This window comes from Culex quinquefasciatus, chromosome 3 (genome assembly GCF_015732765.1).
Source record: "Culex quinquefasciatus strain JHB chromosome 3, VPISU_Cqui_1.0_pri_paternal, whole genome shotgun sequence".
Lineage (NCBI taxonomy): Eukaryota > Metazoa > Arthropoda > Insecta > Diptera > Culicidae > Culex > Culex quinquefasciatus.
In genome coordinates, this window is record NC_051863.1 from 158,723,037 (window position 1) to 158,741,024 (window position 17,988).

General features: G+C 38.7%; 1 protein-coding gene across 1 annotated transcript; it reads right to left on the minus strand.

The window, feature by feature from the left end:
• Positions 1–15,717: 15,717 nt before the first annotated feature.
• LOC6045935 (peritrophin-1) lies at positions 15,718–16,676 on the minus strand. The gene has a single exon (XM_001863177.2). It carries the CDS (start codon positions 16,660–16,662, stop codon positions 15,931–15,933), a length of 732 nt encoding a protein of 243 aa, XP_001863212.2. The 5' UTR covers positions 16,663–16,676; the 3' UTR covers positions 15,718–15,930.
• Positions 16,677–17,988: the final 1,312 nt, after the last annotated feature.

Genomic DNA, 17,988 nt, shown 5'->3' on the forward strand with positions numbered 1-17,988 from the left:
GGGCAAGTTCCTCGTTGTACACACAAAGAAAAAATACTCTAAATTTAAAAAGTTCGTTCGTTGGATTAAAAGTTCGCGTTGGTGAATATTCGTAGAAAGTTCAAACTTTTGAATTTAGTTTTTGATACTACCATGCATTTCTGGAACAAAATCGTTGTATCGGTAAAAGTGTTTTACTTTTAATTGGAAAGGAAACCTTTTATGGCAAGAAAAAACTACATTTAATACTACAGTGATAATTCCAGAAAAATAAGTTTGATTTTTATATTTATTTTTAAAAGTTCAAAACAGGTTGAACTGCCCAAGGTTGGCCAACATCAGAGTCCAAGCTGTACCGATTCTTACGGTACGCCACCGGTCACTTCCGAAGACCCCAGGCTGGACGGTTTCGGACGGACGACGCGCGACAGCGATGTAGAGAACAGGGTGGTCGCGTTGCCAGCCATCATCAGGACAGGCTTGGAGGAGTTGGCCATTGGTTGTTGATTCGGGAAGGGAAGTCGACGTTTTCCGGCTGGGAAGTTATGCGCCTGAACGGGTAGTTTCCGGTTATGGAAGCGCATTCGGTACTTGAGGCTGATGAGGCCCTTGGAACCGGAATCGTTTTCCAACACTTCGTCCTCCTTCGAGAATGATACAGATTTTGCCAGTTCGTCGTCCAAGTTAATTCGGCTGCGCCGTCGCGGGTCGAGCGTTCGTGGACGAGGAGTTGCTGAAAAAGTTTGAAAGTAAGTGAAGTTGGCTAGACACTGAACGCTTTCTCAATACTCACCGGTGACTTCTTCGGATCTTATTCCAAGTTCTGGAAGTAATCCAAGTACGACAGCTCCAGGACCTGCGGCCTTTCGTACAGGCAGTCCTTCCAGAACCGGTACCGACTGTTCTTCCGGATGTTTGCGTAATACTCGTCAAACATGTTACGCAGCGAGAAATGGTTGAAAACTCCGGTGCCGTGCGCCAACAGAACCGTAATCAGCTTCGGACATCAATCCACCTTTAGCGTTTGTTTGCTCTCGTTGGCCATCAGCATGCAAACGTTGATCGAGATGTCTTGCTCGTTCGTCAACAACGACAAAATCAGCTCATCGTACTCGGGATACTTATACAACTCGCAGAACATCCCACACTGTCCCCTCATCACTTCCGGAACATAGCGCTGCTGACTACCTTCAATTATGCCGCTTCTGTTCTGTTGTTGTCAATCTCTTCCTCTTCTGCAGCGCCATCTCCTCGATAATCTCGTCCCAGTCCTTGCGGGAATTGACCTTCAACCAACCACCCCGGGTCTCCACCATCGAAAACAATCGGTGCAAATCCACATCTCGACCTGTGATCTTCGGCAACCACATCAACGGCGTCCTGCAAAAACAAATAAAATCAATCACAAAACCCACAAAACATCAAAGATTCCTTCTAATGCATTCCTGTTGTGAAACAGCTGCAGGTTCTGTAGGAAGCTATAGCCGTGTCCTTTTAGAAAACCAACTTTACCCTAAACTCTCCGACCTCGTCCTGCACCCGCATCAGCCACCTTCAAGGCGTTCCGCTGCTGCCGCTTTGGCTCACGAAGGTATCCTCGTCCGTGTTCTGGCTGCGGCCGCGTTCGACTTCGCGTCGTGGAATCACCACCGGAACTACCAAAAAGTTTGTTTACATTTGGGACTTAGGAACACGGTTATACGAGAACCACAAAATGAAAGAAATTATCCAGTCGTGTTAAAAGTTAACACTTTTAAATCAGTTGGTAGTGAGATTTTCAAATACTTCAGCAATAAAAGTTTTCGTTTTTAAAACAAGAAAAAAACTTTTAATTCGACGCCAACATTTCAAAAAGCATCATGTACAAACCATGCGTTTTGAGAAAAACGCATTTGAATGTTGAGCATCCATTTTCAATTCCCATTTTAATATAAAAGCAAAATAAAATGTTCTAATGATAACAACGATGAAAAACGTTGCTTTTATTGATACTTGATCATCCAAATTCAATAAAACATTATTTCCGTAATTTTATTTGAGAAAAACAAACATAACTTCTTTTGAAATCACCAACGTTTATATCACCCTGCTGTCATTGAGGGGGACGCTTTGTTATGATTCGTTTTTCTTCGCCGAATGTACATGGCGCTTTTTTCTTGTTGCTTTTTTTTCGTCAGGAGGTTTATGTAGTCTTTTGTTTGACAGATTGACAGGGCTATATAAACAGGGACTGCTGATGGCAGAGATTTTGTTTATGTTACTTTATTTAAAATCATGATTAAACAGACTTTACTGAAGTAACTTTTGCTCATTTTTGGTGGAGAGGTAGCTTATTAGGAGTACTTTCAGAATATGCAATAACCCAGAAAGTGTCAAAATGTACATGATGCTTTTTGAAATGTTACCGTCGAATTTAGCAAATTTTACCCACTTTTTATTTCAAGAGTAAAATATTTTTGTCATTACCGTAATATTTTTTTGTGTGTACTTACTTGCCACAGCACAAACTGTTCCGCGGCCATGGTCAAGTTCCTCGCCTACGATTCTTGCTGCCACCTGCGACAATTTGTGCACTCGTCTATGCAGCAGTACAAATACATCTCCAGCTTCCCTGCACCGTATTTTTCTGCTGAGAGAACTTTATGGAAACGTGCTTCTTTTCATTGAAAAGAACCATCACCTGTTGAGTATGTATTTTAATGCTGAACACTTGATGCAGAACTTTTTCATGCTTTTTTGTTTTGAAAAAACCCCTAAAGCAATTCGATTGCCACAAATCGCTTCCAAACGTGAACAATAACAAACATTTATGACGGCTGTCGGAAGGATGTGTATCAAACCAGCGAAAACTTTTGCTGGAAAAGAAACCGTTTCGGAAATAACAAACCAGCGAAACCAAGTTGCTGAATTTGATTTCGCGCAGCCACCTTTTTCAGCGAAAAATTTCGCTGGTTTAGAGAAAAATTTCGCTGATATCAGTAAAACCAACCCAGCAAAATTCGGTCGCTGGTTTGGCGATCGATCCTCTTTCCGTGCATCGTCCTATTTTGCTCCTGTCAAAGATACAGCGTGTTAAAAACTAGCCTAAAACGTGATTTCTGAGCAAAAAAAACTAGTTTAAGACCAGTTTTGAGGACGCTGTATCTTTTGACAGGAGCAAGATAGCACAATACTTTCTTGGGGAAAGTTTTAGAGAAATTTCTCAATTTTAACACTATTGTGTTGGTTTGAAAAATTTAGTAGAAAATATAAATGATAAAATTCAAAATGTAAAAAAGAAGGTTTTTCCATACTAATTCCCATACAAAATTAAACTGCAATGCGCAAAGTGTGGACGCAACCAATCGCTCCCAAATTTTAGGGGGTTGTTTTGTTTGTTTTGTCGCTGTATTAAAAATTTGACTGCTATTTTATTTGAAAGGTATAGATTTGAAAGAAATTAAAAGAATCAAGATTTGTTTTATTCAAAATATAATGAAGATTTTTTTTATCTTTGGAATCACATTTTATAAACATATCAATTTTTTTTTGGGCCTCTTTAATTTTAACGATATTAGTGTGTTTGGGTAGATGCTTCCCGTGAAAGTAAAAAAATACTTGATTTTAAATTTAGTTTTTGAGAAGTGAGCTAAAACCCTAAAATATTTTTTTTAATGTGCTAAATGTCGCAGAAAATTCAATTTATTTCACTCATTTTAACTTGACAAAATTGTTAAATCTGGCTTTGATATATAGTTTAAAAAAATGTAAAATTATATAACAGAAGCAAATTAGCGAAAACATTTTAGCATTAATAGTCGAATATTAAAGAGCAGTTCAGTACATGAGAATACGCGTGCCGTACATTTTGTTTGAAAATATGTATCGAGCCCATCCATAAACCATGAGGAATTTTTGTTTTAAATTGAGTAGAATTTTTGTTTGCGTCGCTTCAAATTTGGTGAAGATTTTTTTAGGTTATTTAAGAATAATATATAATGAAGCATTAAAAGTAGTTTCTGAGATTTAAACATATGATTTTCCGAGTTATTTCAACATTTTTCAAGTTCCGCGAAATTTGCGTGAAATTTGGTGTTTTGAAGTTGAGGTCCCCATGAAATTTGCAATTTTCGAGCGTGAAAAATCACTAAGCCTAGTAATATTCAACCTACCTAATTTTCAACCCTCCAAATTCAACTTTTTTCTGTATATTACACAGTTCAACAACGGGTGTATCTCAAAATTGGGACCATTTTAAGCAATTCGGGACCCGGATTCGGATTCAGCAGGCAAAATTCTACTGGGAACACATATACTCGTCTCAGAGACAAAATCTTGTTGAACTGTGTTATTCTTTTTCAAATATAACTCAATTGGTAAGGCAAAGGGTCACACAAAAAAATATTTCCGAATGTTACATCATTTATAATGTAACACTTTTGCCCGTCATTAAACATTTAAATTTAAATGCAATTTGATGTAAATTTGCAACAAATTATACATAAAAACATGATTTTACGTGTGATTCAACCATTTACGTCGAATCTAAAGTTTACATCAACTGAGTTTGCATGTAATTCATTTTTTCCGTGTCGAGTAAACTCACATATTTTTTTCTGTATACATTAAAGTTATCCACATCTCATGTCCACTTGTTCCAAAAAAAAATTGACAGTTGAGTATCGAAAAATGGCGGAGGTTTTCAAACAAATCGGGCATCCAATTTTTCACAATTGAGCAAATCTCTACGAAATCGATCTTTTTTTTGCAATTTGAATTTTCGCATTTTTTAATCCGGCTGAAACTTTTCTGGTGCGCTCGATATGCCCAAAGATGCCGTTTTGCAACATAAGTTTGTTCATATAATTTTCGATGCAAATTTGGCAGCTGTCCATACAAACATGATACATGAAAATTCAAAAATCTGTAACTCTTGAAGGAATTTTTTGATCAATTTGGTGTCTTCGGCAAAGTTGTAGGTATGGATAAGGACTACACTGAAAAAATATGATATACGGTAAACAAATTTTGTTGATTTTAAATTTGACTTTTTGTCACTAAAACTTGATTCGTAATTTTTTTTTCTGAAATGTTTTCTGAAATGTGTTATAATTTTTTGAATCAATTGAATCAATTTTTTCAAAAAATCGAAGTATTGAACGCAAAAATTTTTCAACTTCATTTTTCGATGTAAAATTGAAATTGCAACAAAAATTGCTATAGTGCAATTTTCATAAGTGCACCGTTTTCAAGTTGAAGCCATTTTTCGGTAACTTTTTTGAAAATAGTCGAAGTTATTTTTTTTTTTTTAAAGTAAGTGCCTATGTTTGCCCACTTTTGAAAAAAAATATTTTTGAAATGCTGAGAAATTCTCTATATTTAGCTTTTTTTTTAATTTTTTAACAGGAAAATTGATGTTTTCTAAGCCTCACCCAAACAACCCACTATTTTCTTATGTCGATATCTCAGCAACTAATGGCCCGACTTTGAATGTTAAAGTATGAAACATTCGCGAAATTTTCCGATCTTTCAAACAATATTTTATTATTTTTTTTCGAATCAAGACTAAAATTTCAAAAGGGAGTCATTTTGAATGTTTTTTTATTCAAAATTTAAAGAAATGTTAGTGCACTAATGCTCTTTTTCAAGGATTTATTTATTTTTATTGAAAACATACATCTAAACTCCTTTAAAAACTTTAAAAACTGTCCATTTTCCGATGTCCTCGGAAAAAGTAACTTTGGATAATCGAATCTTTGGATAATCAAATTATTTTTTTTCTCGTTGAATTATTTTCGATTTTGAGCCTAAGGCTGACCCCGAAACTACGCTAAAACGATTGAGAATCAGAGCTTACGAAATTTCGACTTTGTTTGTAATAGGTGACAGAACACTCCAATCGCCTTCACCACGACAACCTGATTTTGACATTCTACTTTCGTTCGTTCCACACACAAACAAATGAGTGCTACGCAAAGTCACTCACAAAGTCACAGTGACTTCCCTCTAGAAATACATCCGCTCGGAGACATTCTCCAATGATCGCATTCGAGTGACTTCTGTCACCACGCAGCAAACACAAGAGAAAAAGAGAGACGAAAACGAGAGAAAGAGGACGTTGTCTCGTTCGGGCAGCTGCTTGAGTCATCAGGTTCACATTTTTACTCCTTTTTAATGTAATATTACTCAAAATAAAGGTAATGTTCAACCTACCAAATTTTCAACATTCCAAAATTCAACTTTTTTTCTGTGTAGCACAATCAGGTGTAGGAGTCGTCTCCCTGGGTCCTGCCTCGGTGGAGTCGCTTGTAAGCAGTTGGAATCACAATGCAAAGATCGTCAGTTCGAATCCCGGGGTGGATGGAAGCTAAGGTGTAAAAAAAGGTTTGCAATTGCCTCAACAATCAAGCCTTCAGACACCTAGTTTTGAGTAGGAATCTCGCAATCTAGAACGCCAAGGCAATAATGCTGTAGAGCGAATATTTTTTTGGATAAACTACTCTGCAGTTTTTGATAATTCCCAATAAAAACTGCAGTTTACGTTCCGTGTTTGATCTACAAATATTTTCCACGCTTGACTTTCCCCTTCCAATCGCTCGGATTGCTAATCCAAACAAGTGTCAATCTGTTTCGAAGCATCAAAATTGATTGACTTCCATGAAGCTTGAAGCGTAAAAAAAAGTGAGAGGCAAAAAAGCTCTCCACATCCAACACCTCGCAGTCGTGCTCCTGCCAGTGGATCCGCGCAATAATCGTGAATTTTTACATGAAAAATAAACACTTTTTCCTCGACTGCCATATTTGCACTCGGGCATGCTTGTGTGTTTGCGCGATCCAACTTTTACAGCTGACATTTCCAACAGGTTTCACCGCGCCGCCCGCGCTCAATAAAAACGTGAATTTTCTGCACCATAACCTGAAACTCCTAGGAGGACGACAGCAGCGTGGCCACCATAACCGTCAAATCTACCAAACTTCCCAAGCCCTCCCGCTCAGGGGACGACCGACTCCGTCGAAACAATTCCGAAGGTCTCCGCAACGAGCTGTGAAACATCCTTCAATTCTAAACTGCCACAGCCCCGGACTGCTAAACGATCCAATCGTACAACCATCACTTTAGCGCCAATTTGAAGCGCCATTTTTACCCCAGTGGCCCTCAAACTCCCCTCCCTGGCAGGACGTGGAGCAGAACGTCGATTTTCTGATTTTTTTTTCTTCTGGTTTTTTGATGGTGTGACAGAGGCCACGGCAGTTGTTCAGGAGGGAGGCAGGGAAAGGGGGGAAAAAGTTGGAAAAATTGCACACATGTGGAAAATTATATAAATAGAGTGGAAAAAGCCGATTTTATGATTATTTGTTTACGTGTGCAGTTTGGCCCTGGTGGTGTCGCGTTGAGGGGATATATTTTTTTTCTCGTCCTGAGGGGTGATGTTTGTTTGAAGGTTATGCAAATCTGATATTGGCCTTTAACACTTGGGTGAACAGCTGGAGGCGGATTTGAAGGAAAAACCAACTTTATGTTATGTTAATTTTTTTATCACGCATAAAATTTAAAAAAATATTATACTGGTACAAAAGGTAAAGCAATACTGACTGCTTTATATTTTGATTAAGGATTAGTGGTAGAGTTAAGGGACCATCCATAAACCACGTGGACACTTTTTGGAAATCTTCGACCCCTCTCACAATTATCCATTAGAGTGGAGTATAGCGATAGCTTTACTTTTTTACCTGTGGAGGGTGCCATAGATATCAACTATAGGTAAAAAAGTAAAACTGTAACTTTTCTCCATACTTCCACGGAGAAAAATGAGTTCCCAAAATCATGAACAAGCGTTCATGAAAATGGAAACCACGAACAAAGTGTTCAAATTTCATGGTACGTTTTCCAAAATCGTACCATGGAATTTAAACACTTTGTTCGTGGTTCCCATTTTCATGCACGCTTGTTCACGATGCTGAGAACTAATTTTTCTCCGTGTCTTGACGATTTTTCCCATACAAACTTCAAGCAATTGGAGGAAAGGGTTCCCGTGGTAAGAATGGGCTCAAATTAGGAGTTTAGCCTAGTGATAAGTCAATCTTTGATTTCAGTGGGTAGACCCAATGAAGCCTGGATTTGAATCATCTAATACATATGATATGCTTATAGGACCTTTAAAAAAACTATTTAATTATTCTGTCTAATTTTTGTAATCAATGTGAGGCCGTAAAAAATTGATAATTTGGTGTCTTGATAAAAAAAATAGGTAATCCGCACAAGCAAGCAGGCACAATCTTATGAAAGGGGTTCATTCACATTTTACGTTCATCAATTGGCATTTTCAAATAACTCATGATGATTACCCCTACAAAGTTAGAAAAACTCGAAATTTTAAAATGAAATTAAATTTTGTTCCAAGTGAAAAAAACCCTTCTTGGTTATTGCAGATTCGAAAAGTACATTAAATTTCCCATAAATATGACATGTGAGCAATTCTCTGATATTTCGATCATTCGATTTTTTTGTATTTTTTAATCCAACTGAAACTTTTATGATGCCTTCGGATTGCTCAAAGAAGCCATTTTGCATCATTAGTTTGTCCATATAATTCTCCATACAAATTTGGCAGCTGTCCATACAAAAATGATATATGAAAATTCAAAAATCAGTATCTTTTGAAGGATTTTTTTTATCGATTTGGTGTCTTCGGGAAAGTTGTAGGTATGGATAAGGACTACACTGAAAAAAAATTAGACACGGTAAAAAAATATGATTTTTTTTTCACTTTTGTCACTAAAACTTGATTTGCAAAAAAACACTATTTTTATTAATTTTTTTTCGTTTCTGATACTTTTTAGAGGACATAAAGTGCCAACTTTTCAGAAATTTCCAGAATGGGCAAACAATCTTCGACCGAGTTATGAATTTTTGAATCAATACTAATTTTTTCAAAAAATTTTTTCAAAAAAATCGAAAATTTTCAACTTCATTTTTCGATGTAAAATAGAATTTGCAATCAAAAAGTACTTTAGTGAAATTGTGATAAAGTGCACCGTTTTCAAGTTATAGCCAGCTTTTTGTAACTTTTTTGAAAATAGTTGTAGTTATTAATTTTTTTAAATTTGTGCCCATGTTTGCCTACTTTTGATAAAAACTATTTTTGAAAAACTGGGAAAAATATCTATATTTTGCTTTTTTGAACTTTGTTGATACGATCCTAAATTGCTGAGATATTGCCATACAAAGGTTTAAAAACAGGATTTTTTCAAAAGTGGGCAAACATGGGCACTAATTTAAAAAAAAAATGAATAACTGCGACCATTGTCAAAAAAGTTACTCAAAAATGGTTGTAATTATTTCGATTTTTTTTTTAAATCAGTATTGATTCAAAAAATCATGACTCGGTCGAAGATTTTTTGCCTATTCTAGAAATCCCCTGAATCCCCTAAAATTCAGAAAATGAAAAAAATTAAAAATAGTGTTTTTTTGCAAATCAAGTTTTGGTGACAAAAAGTGAAATTAAAAATCGTCAAAAAAATTGTACCGTGCATCATTTTTTTTCAGTGTAGTTCTCATCCTTTGCCGAAGACTCCAAATCGATCAAAAAATTCCTTCAAAAGATACAGATTTTAGAATTTTCATACATCGTTTTTGTATGGACAGCTGCAAAACTTGTATGGAAAATTATATGGACAAACTAATGATGCAAAATGGCTTCTTTGGGCATACCAAAAAAGTTTCAGCCGGATTAAAAAATACAAAAATTAAAATTAATAAAAAGACCGATTTCGTAGAAAACTGCTCATGTCCCAAAAATGTGTATGCTGATAGTTTAACTGACACTGAGATTGTCACAAGTTTTTTTGGAGTTTTGGAGTACGCCATCAGATCGGACGTCTGATTTTACATAAAAGTCCCTTTGATTCCAAATTTCCAAATCATCACCATTTCAGGCTGCAAATTATTGAAAACACATATTTTTTGTATGTTCAAAAATTGAATGGGTCGTACTGCCCCTGCCCCTTAAGGGAAAGGGACCATCCATAAACCACGTGGACACTTTTTTTGGGAATCTGTTACCCCACCCCCCCTCTCGTGGGCAATTGTCCATACAAAAAAACTTTTTTATATGGATCGTGGACAATCGCCATACCCCCCCCTCCCCTTAAGTGTCCACGTGGTTTATGGATGGTACCAAATCAAAAAATACAAAAAATAATCGATGCTCAATATTTTGGAGAATTGCTCAATCTTATGCTCTCAGGTGCTCTAAAAACTTTTAAATTGTTGATGGACGTTATGTTTCTAAAGGTTACTGGACGAGTTTCATTAAAGTATTAGACTCAAAGAACTAACAAATCGACGTCGTCGTGCTATCTTGTCGCACCCGCCATTTCGACGTTCCGATAAAAACGCATTTTAATATTTGACCTTGAATAAACAAAAACGAAAGCACGCAATGTAGACAATAACAAACAAGTTTTGTTTGGCTGACCATTATGTGCATTGTCCCGAAGTTTATTTGAAGTTGGTTGCTGGAGTCCCGAGTTATAATTACAAATGTTTACGGTAGTCTAACTTGTACGTGCGTCAAACGCGTTCTGACCTGAAATCCCTTTAGCCAATTGTCGCACTTACATCAATTTTCAGGGAGTGATAAGATAGCACGACAAGATTGGTACTACTATCATATGTTAAGGACGGAGTTTTTTCGGATTTCGTTAAATATCTCAGGATTGAAATCGAATTTGGGGGATCTGTGAGGCATTGTGAGCTGCACAAAATAGCGTTCTTAACTCAATTTAGCCCAAAAAGTCACGTACGACAAGTTAGCACGACGACGACAAAATGTCAAAGTCGATAGGACACTTTTAATAATTGTTAAAGGATTCATAAATATTTTGCAAATAATATTGGAATTTCTTCGAGGATAAAATACGACTAAATTACCAAACTACTGTATGTAGAGTAAGTCATACAATAAAAATTCAAATAAAACGAAACAACCGAAGCATTACATCAATGTTAAGTAACGAGATTGCTTTCCCACTGCCGCATTGCCCCCCTCACCCTTCCAACAAGGCACTCGTAATCCACCAGAGGTCAATTGCTTTTACGCCAGCAGCAATTCCCCGGCCCTGGTTACATCTTGATTTGGCTTTATTTACCTAATTTCCAATTCCAACGGCGGTGGCGACGGAGATGGAGAGACAACTTGGTTGAGATTTCAATTCGCAGTGCCCCTCGCCACGCCACGACTTACTGTGGAAACCCCTTACAGCGAGGGAAAATAAAGAAAAACTGATGGGAAAGTGGTGTGGTGGTGGTGTTGGCAGTATTCATTCAGCGAGCGGGCGATTGTTGCTGTCTAAATAAATTCCATCTGAAATAACCACTTGCTTATTACCATAAAAGACTGTATCTCATACAAAATCGACGCTCTGGTGGAGAACGGAGAAAACGCGGCCAAGGAGTCGCATCCATTACATCTTTTCTCACAGACTTCAACTTCTTCTATTTCTTCGTTTTGCTCAGAAGAAGCCATTCCCGGCTGTTTGTAAGCGGATAGATGGACGACGGATGCGACCCGATGTTGATGGTCCACGGACTCTGTTGCATTGCTTTGGACACTCTTGGGGCTAACTTTCCGGGATATAATCAATGTGATGTTCCGGGAAATTTTCAGCAAGGGCAATATGAAGAACACTCAAATAAAATGAATTTAAAATCCAGCAAACTAACACTGAGTAACAAAGATATTTTGAAGAATAAAATACATTGAAAAATTCTGTTTTCACAGTTATGCTAAAGCTAAGGGAATAATTCTGGGAAAATTTCCCACTTTTTATTCAAACTTTTTGGCTATGAACATTAAATTAAATTAAATAGAGCCCAACAATAATTCAACTTTCAACTGTCGATATCTAGAGATTTGTTAGCAAAAACTTATAGAATTAAATGATTCTATTTTTATTATGAATATGTCCGGTTATCTAAATGTTCAAAATATCTTAAAAACCACAAAACTTGAATCCTTTTTCCCATCGCAGGATAAGACGCTACCAGCGTGGCTGCTCCAAGAGAGAAAAGCCATCCACTTTCCGCAGCATACAAATCTCCTCCTTATCTGGGACGCCGCCGCCATCGTGGGTCGTCCTGATGGTCGCCACTGCCGCCCATCGCCACCAACCGTTTAGCGGGGTGAAGCGAACCGTGTAAGCGACCTCCCAACCCCCACCCAAGAGTGCAAGGGAGGGCCAAAAGTTCGACGAATGGAATTGAATAATTTTACGAGGTTGAATATTTATATGTGTACCAACCCGCTCCTGCTGAGGGGGGGAGGCGATCTCTTCGCAGGAAGATGCTGGGTTAAGGGTGAAACCTTGGAGCGATACGGGTGTCGAAAGGACTTGCCACTTGCTGTCCCCTCACAGAGTCACTGAGAGAGGGGAAAAAACCGTACCGACAGAGACATCTTAAGGATTCCGTTGGCCACTGGAAGGCAATGTTAGGTGGGGTGGATCGAAAACCAATTTTGTCAAATCTGTCTAGTTTTGAATTGTGCCAATTATTCTTTTTAGAGCAGGGAAAAATGCAAAACACAGTTTTGAGACTGAAATTTACTTAATGAATCTAATATTTGAAACGAAAAAAATGACTTTGATAAAAGGCACAGATAAAAGGCTAAAAAAACACTCGAAAATAAACTTCTTTATTTGACGTCCTAGACACACCTTCGCGTACACATATCGACTCAGAATCAAATTCTGAGAAAATCGTCACCGTCATCCTAACTTGTCGTACGTGCATTTTGGACCAAATTGAGTTAAGAACGCCATTTTGTGCAGCTCACAATGCCTCATCTTTTGACCTTCTCAGATCCCCGAAATTCGATTTCAATCCTGAGATATTCAACGAAATCTGAAAAAAAAATTCCGTGCATTTTTGTCACTTATCATACGAAAGTAATTTCAATCTTGTCGCGCTATCTTGTCACTCCATAAAATTGTTGTAAGTGCGACAACTAGCCAAAAGGATTCCAGATCAGAACACGTTTGACGCACGTACAAGTTAGACTACCGTAAACATTTGTATTTATAACTCAGGACACCAGCAACCAACTTCAATCAAACTTCGGGACAATGCACAGAATGGTCAGCCAAACAAAACGTGTTTGTTATTGTTTACATTGCGTGCTTTCGTTTTTGATTATTCATGGTCAAACATTAAAACGCGTTTTTCTCGGAACGTCCAAATGGCGGATGCGACAAGATTGCACGACGGCGTCGAAATGCTTGTGCGTGTGTGGGGAGGTTGATCAAAAAAATTGTCCCTCGATTATCTGACTGGCTGAACGGATTTTGACCGTTGTGGCCCTATCCGATCCCCTAAGTCGCTATCTATAAATCATGATGTTTAGTTAAGCACTTCAAAAGTTATGCCAACAAAAAGATTTTGGCTAAAGTTCGCGAGATTGTAAAATAGGGTGGTTTTTGTAAGAAAAGCTGTCATGCTATACTTATTTAGAAAGGTATTGGACGACCTTTCCAACGTTTTCCAAACATTGAAGATCTGATAACCTTTTCAAAAGTTATTATCACTTAGGGGAAGGTGGGGCAAGGCTATCGATAAGTGCAGTGCTTCGGGGGACGCGCAGTCCTGTGTTTTCACGATATTGCGCGTATTCCCGGAAAAGACACGCGGTAAACCAGCCTCGAAACGACGCGCTGCACTTTCGGCAAATGCGCGCTGTCAAATCTCATACAGCGCGTTTTGTTTTTGTTGATCTTCTTCTTCGAATCGCTTGCCATTGTTGCCGGGTATGTTTTTTATTGCACTAAAAGTGCAGAAAATCGCTGGCAACAATGTCTATGGCACATTCTGAAATGCCGCGCGGCGTGTATCTTTGAAAGAAACGGACAATAATTTTCGTCGTAAATGATCGTAAAAATTTATTCTAACTGGCAGTTTTAGTATAAACTCATCAAAGTATCGATTTTATGAAGAGTAAAGTGTCATTTATTTACTATTTTTGAAATTTGCTCGCGTTACCTAAATTGCAAAACAGTAAAAATATACGGATAAGTCCAGCCCATAGCACTACTGCTCGGCTGGCACGTGTGCGATAAAAAAAACTTTTTAAATAATCAATTATCTATCTTTCCGCAGCCGGCTGCCTAAGATTTAAAATTTCCAACTGATAAACAAAATGCTCATGGTCACATCACTGCCACTCGTAAATCCTGACCTCATACCCATCTACTAACCCCCTCAAAGCTCATGTGATACTTTGTCGGAGATGCAGTCGATTGGGCGGTCTCTATCACTCAAGTATCGGACTAACATTCCCATCCACTTCCCCGTGACCCTACCACTAGTCGTGGCTGGCGCCGGTATTGATCAGCATGATAGGGGCCTTTGAGAAGTTGCGAAGCGAGGAAAGATAGCTCCCACTCATCTTCCACGGCTCGTGGATGTACCTAACTTCTGGAGGTCCTGGTCAATAACGGAGTAGCAACTGCGGGAGGGGACCTATGCTTTTATGCTTATGCTTAGGGGAAGGTGGGGCAAGGCGACCATATGGGGCAAGAGGAACAATCGCTCGTACGGCCGTAATTTTTACACTCTTGATTATTTCCAGTATGAGGAATTGTTGCTAGCAATGCAATTAGCTGATTCTACTACCACATAACCGCCAAAACGACGTAAACGCCACGGGGCATAAGATTGAATGAAGTTTTTGTCAAAACCTTAGTTTTTTTTATATATTTTTTGGCAAGTACAAAATAAGGCTTAGGAGTCGTTTTAAGGCTCATTTTATCCAAAGGTGGTTATTTTATCAAAATGCTATTTTTCCTAGATCAGTAGTGTCCCTATCAATAACTTGAACCTATTATAAAGTATGATTTTACTTTTGGTTATTTTTGTTGGGAGGTTTTAAAAAATCTTGTTAAGGTGGGGCAAGTGTACCACATGGATTTTTAGAAATACGAATTGCTGCATCAACAAATTTTATTGGGAAATAAATACATAAAAACGAAGTTGACTTTATAGCTGTCGGCCACCATTGCTAGTACCAACCACTAGTGTCTTCCTTTTTATCTACAAGGACTTCGCCGCCCTGGGCTCCTAAGTGTATGAAAGTATGGCTCGGAGCGACGGCGCCGAATACCCATATTTACACAAAGAATTTTAGAGCGCCTGCCGCGAGATTCGAACCGGCGACCTCTGGATTGTGAGTCCAGTGCGCGGTCCGATTGATCCACACGGGCGGGCCAATAAATACATAAAAGTACTTAAAAACTGATAAACAGTTGATAAAAAAAATTGTCCACGCAAAATATAGAGATAATATGAAAACTTAATATTTATCATCTAAATGATTATTTTTTTTTCGTAAAAATGATCAAACTTATAGTAAAATATTATTATTTAATCTAAAAATGAAAGCAACGTTTCAAATACATTCCAGTCTGATGTATCTAAGTTATAACAGATCAATTGTTAGCAAATTGACATGTTGTTTCATGCATTGTTCCAAATTGACATGTTGTTCGTCTTGCCTAACTAGTTGAGTAGAACGTACGGAAAACCAAAAAAAAAAATAAAACCAATTTTTTACATTGAAAACAGGATTTTTTTAAAAACTTGTTCTATCCAAGTCTTAACCTGGAATAAGATGATTATAAAAAAAATCCGACAGATTTTTTAACGTTTTTAATGGGTTATAACGAGCATTTCTTTAGCTTGCTACACTTGCCTCACTTTCCCCTAAGTGTTATTTATACATGTTTTGGAGGCCGGATCTCATTTGATATTTTGACGAAAGCGTTGTTAACGGGAAATGATGATATTTTTACTAAAAGTATTCAATATACATATGAAAGTGAGGAACAACCACCTGACGATGGATTAGGTACCGTTTTTACTTTGAACGAACTACTTTTCAAACCGGAGGACCACTATGATCTTCTGTAGAAAGAGGAGGATCAACCGTTTATGGAATTCGCGATGACTTGACTTGGAGCTTCCGAGGTAGTGGTTCCTGGCCAAGTAGTAGTTGGTGCGGAGGTGGTCAAAGTAGTTGAAGCAGGTATTGCAGTTGATGACGTTGCTGGACTTGTTCTAGGTACCGTACTGGTTTCAACAGGAGCTTCCGAGGTAGTAGTTCCTGGCCAATCAGTAGTTGGTGCTGATGTGGTCAAAGTTGTTGAAGCAGGTGCCACTGTTGTTGGACGTTGTGTTGTAGTTGGATGTGGTGCTGTGGTCGGAGGAAGTGTCGTAGGAGCTGGAGGCGTCCACCCTCCACAACCAGCGTACCACCAATAAACACATTTTTTACTACGCTCGTTGAAGTGCAAAAACTGCGGGCAGTACAGCACGACCTTCCTCGAGTTATCCAAACAGAGGTAGTACTTGTCACAATCCACGTGCGGCAGCAACTGGCCAAAACTGCAGTCGACAGGGCGTGGATTGCAGCTGGCAACCCAGGGCAAATCGCAGATCTTCCGGAGGTTGTTCCAGTGTAACCCATTGGGACAACTCTTGGTCACGGTTTCGCCAGACACACAGGTCAGATACTTGCTACAATCCGTCGGATGAGGCAGGAATGTCGGTTGAAGAGGCTGCTCCCACCATGGTGGACAGGCGGATTCCCAGGCAGATGCTGTGAGAATTTTTACACAAAATGAGAGCAAAATCAGTTTGGGTGAAAGCGCCATGATGTTCCTGTCAGGTTCAGCTTCGAAACAAAACTGACCGGAAGAAAGCCGGAGAATAGCGTTTTATTACAAGACCAGCTGATCAGATGAGCCACACAGTGTTATCATGAAACTATCATGATAAAAGATTGAGTGACATGTAATCTCTGACATCTAAACTTGGCATTAACTTAAATGAGCTTATTCTGAGGAAGTACTAAAATGAAAGTACACAATCGTGTAACTTGCATATTATTACGTAATGGTCTTGTGATTTCAAGAATCAGATAAGGCCGAAAGTGACGAATGTTACGAGATTTATTCATTTCTTCTTTGTTAGTTACAAATCAAAAGATGCACCTTCGAACCCCCCTAAACATTTTAAACTCAAAGCTACTATTTGTTGACACAGAGACAGTACCCTAACTGCCCTGCTTCTGGTGCAGCCAAATCGAAAGACTCAATGCCCCTATAGTTATTCTTCGGCAGCCCAAAAAGTGTGGCGGCGAGAGTGTTATGTTGCTGCAAATCAGTGATTCCTTAAAAGACCTGGCCATGAAGAATGGAGAGGAAGGGGGAAAAAATACTAGCAGCAAACAAACAGACTGCAAAATTTCACCGAGTAAATCCGTCCCCACACCGTCGTCGTCGTCCTGGGGCAGGGATGACATATACGAAGGGATTCTTCGTCGTCGATTCCGAGAGGACCACACCAGGAGAGGGGCCGGGGGCTCTGCGCGATGGGAATACTTGATAGCTTTATCTCTGCGACGACGGCCAAGACGACGATGGTTGAAACGCTTGAGATGTTGCCTCTGGACTGGCAAAGTGGCGTGTTCTTAAGAAAAATTAGCATTTCTATTAAATTTATTTCTGCCAGCCAGCCGTCTTCCAGCGGAGCGGCGTGGCACGAGAGTAGTGTTGACTTCACTAGCTGGGGTGTTGAGATGGAGCTGAAGTTGAACAAAAAAAAGCTCAGAACAAAAAATCGCGGAAAATCGATTGCTTAGAACCACGGGGGAGTGAAACATGCAGCAGGATTTTTTAACTTCACAGAAAAAAGTGCTCTATTTTGTTATTATCACAGCGAAGCGATGGTAAAATCCCATGCAAAAGGATGCACATCACCTTCGTCAAAAAAGACACATGTACAATTTTCATAAACACAAAAAAGTTGTAACCGACGGGATTCAAGCCCAGCATAAACAGTAAAGACGGGCGCCTTAGCCCGCTCGGTCATCAGACCCATGAAAAATGGAAAGAATAAACGCACAATATTGCGCGTATTCCCGAGAACGACACGCGGCAAACCAGCCTCGAAACGACGCGCCGCACTTTCGGCATCGA

Coding starts and splice junctions, on each gene's coding strand:
- LOC6045935 (XM_001863177.2), bottom strand. CDS start 16,662: ATGGCGCTTTCACCCAAACTGATTTTGCTCTCATTTTGTGTAAAAATT.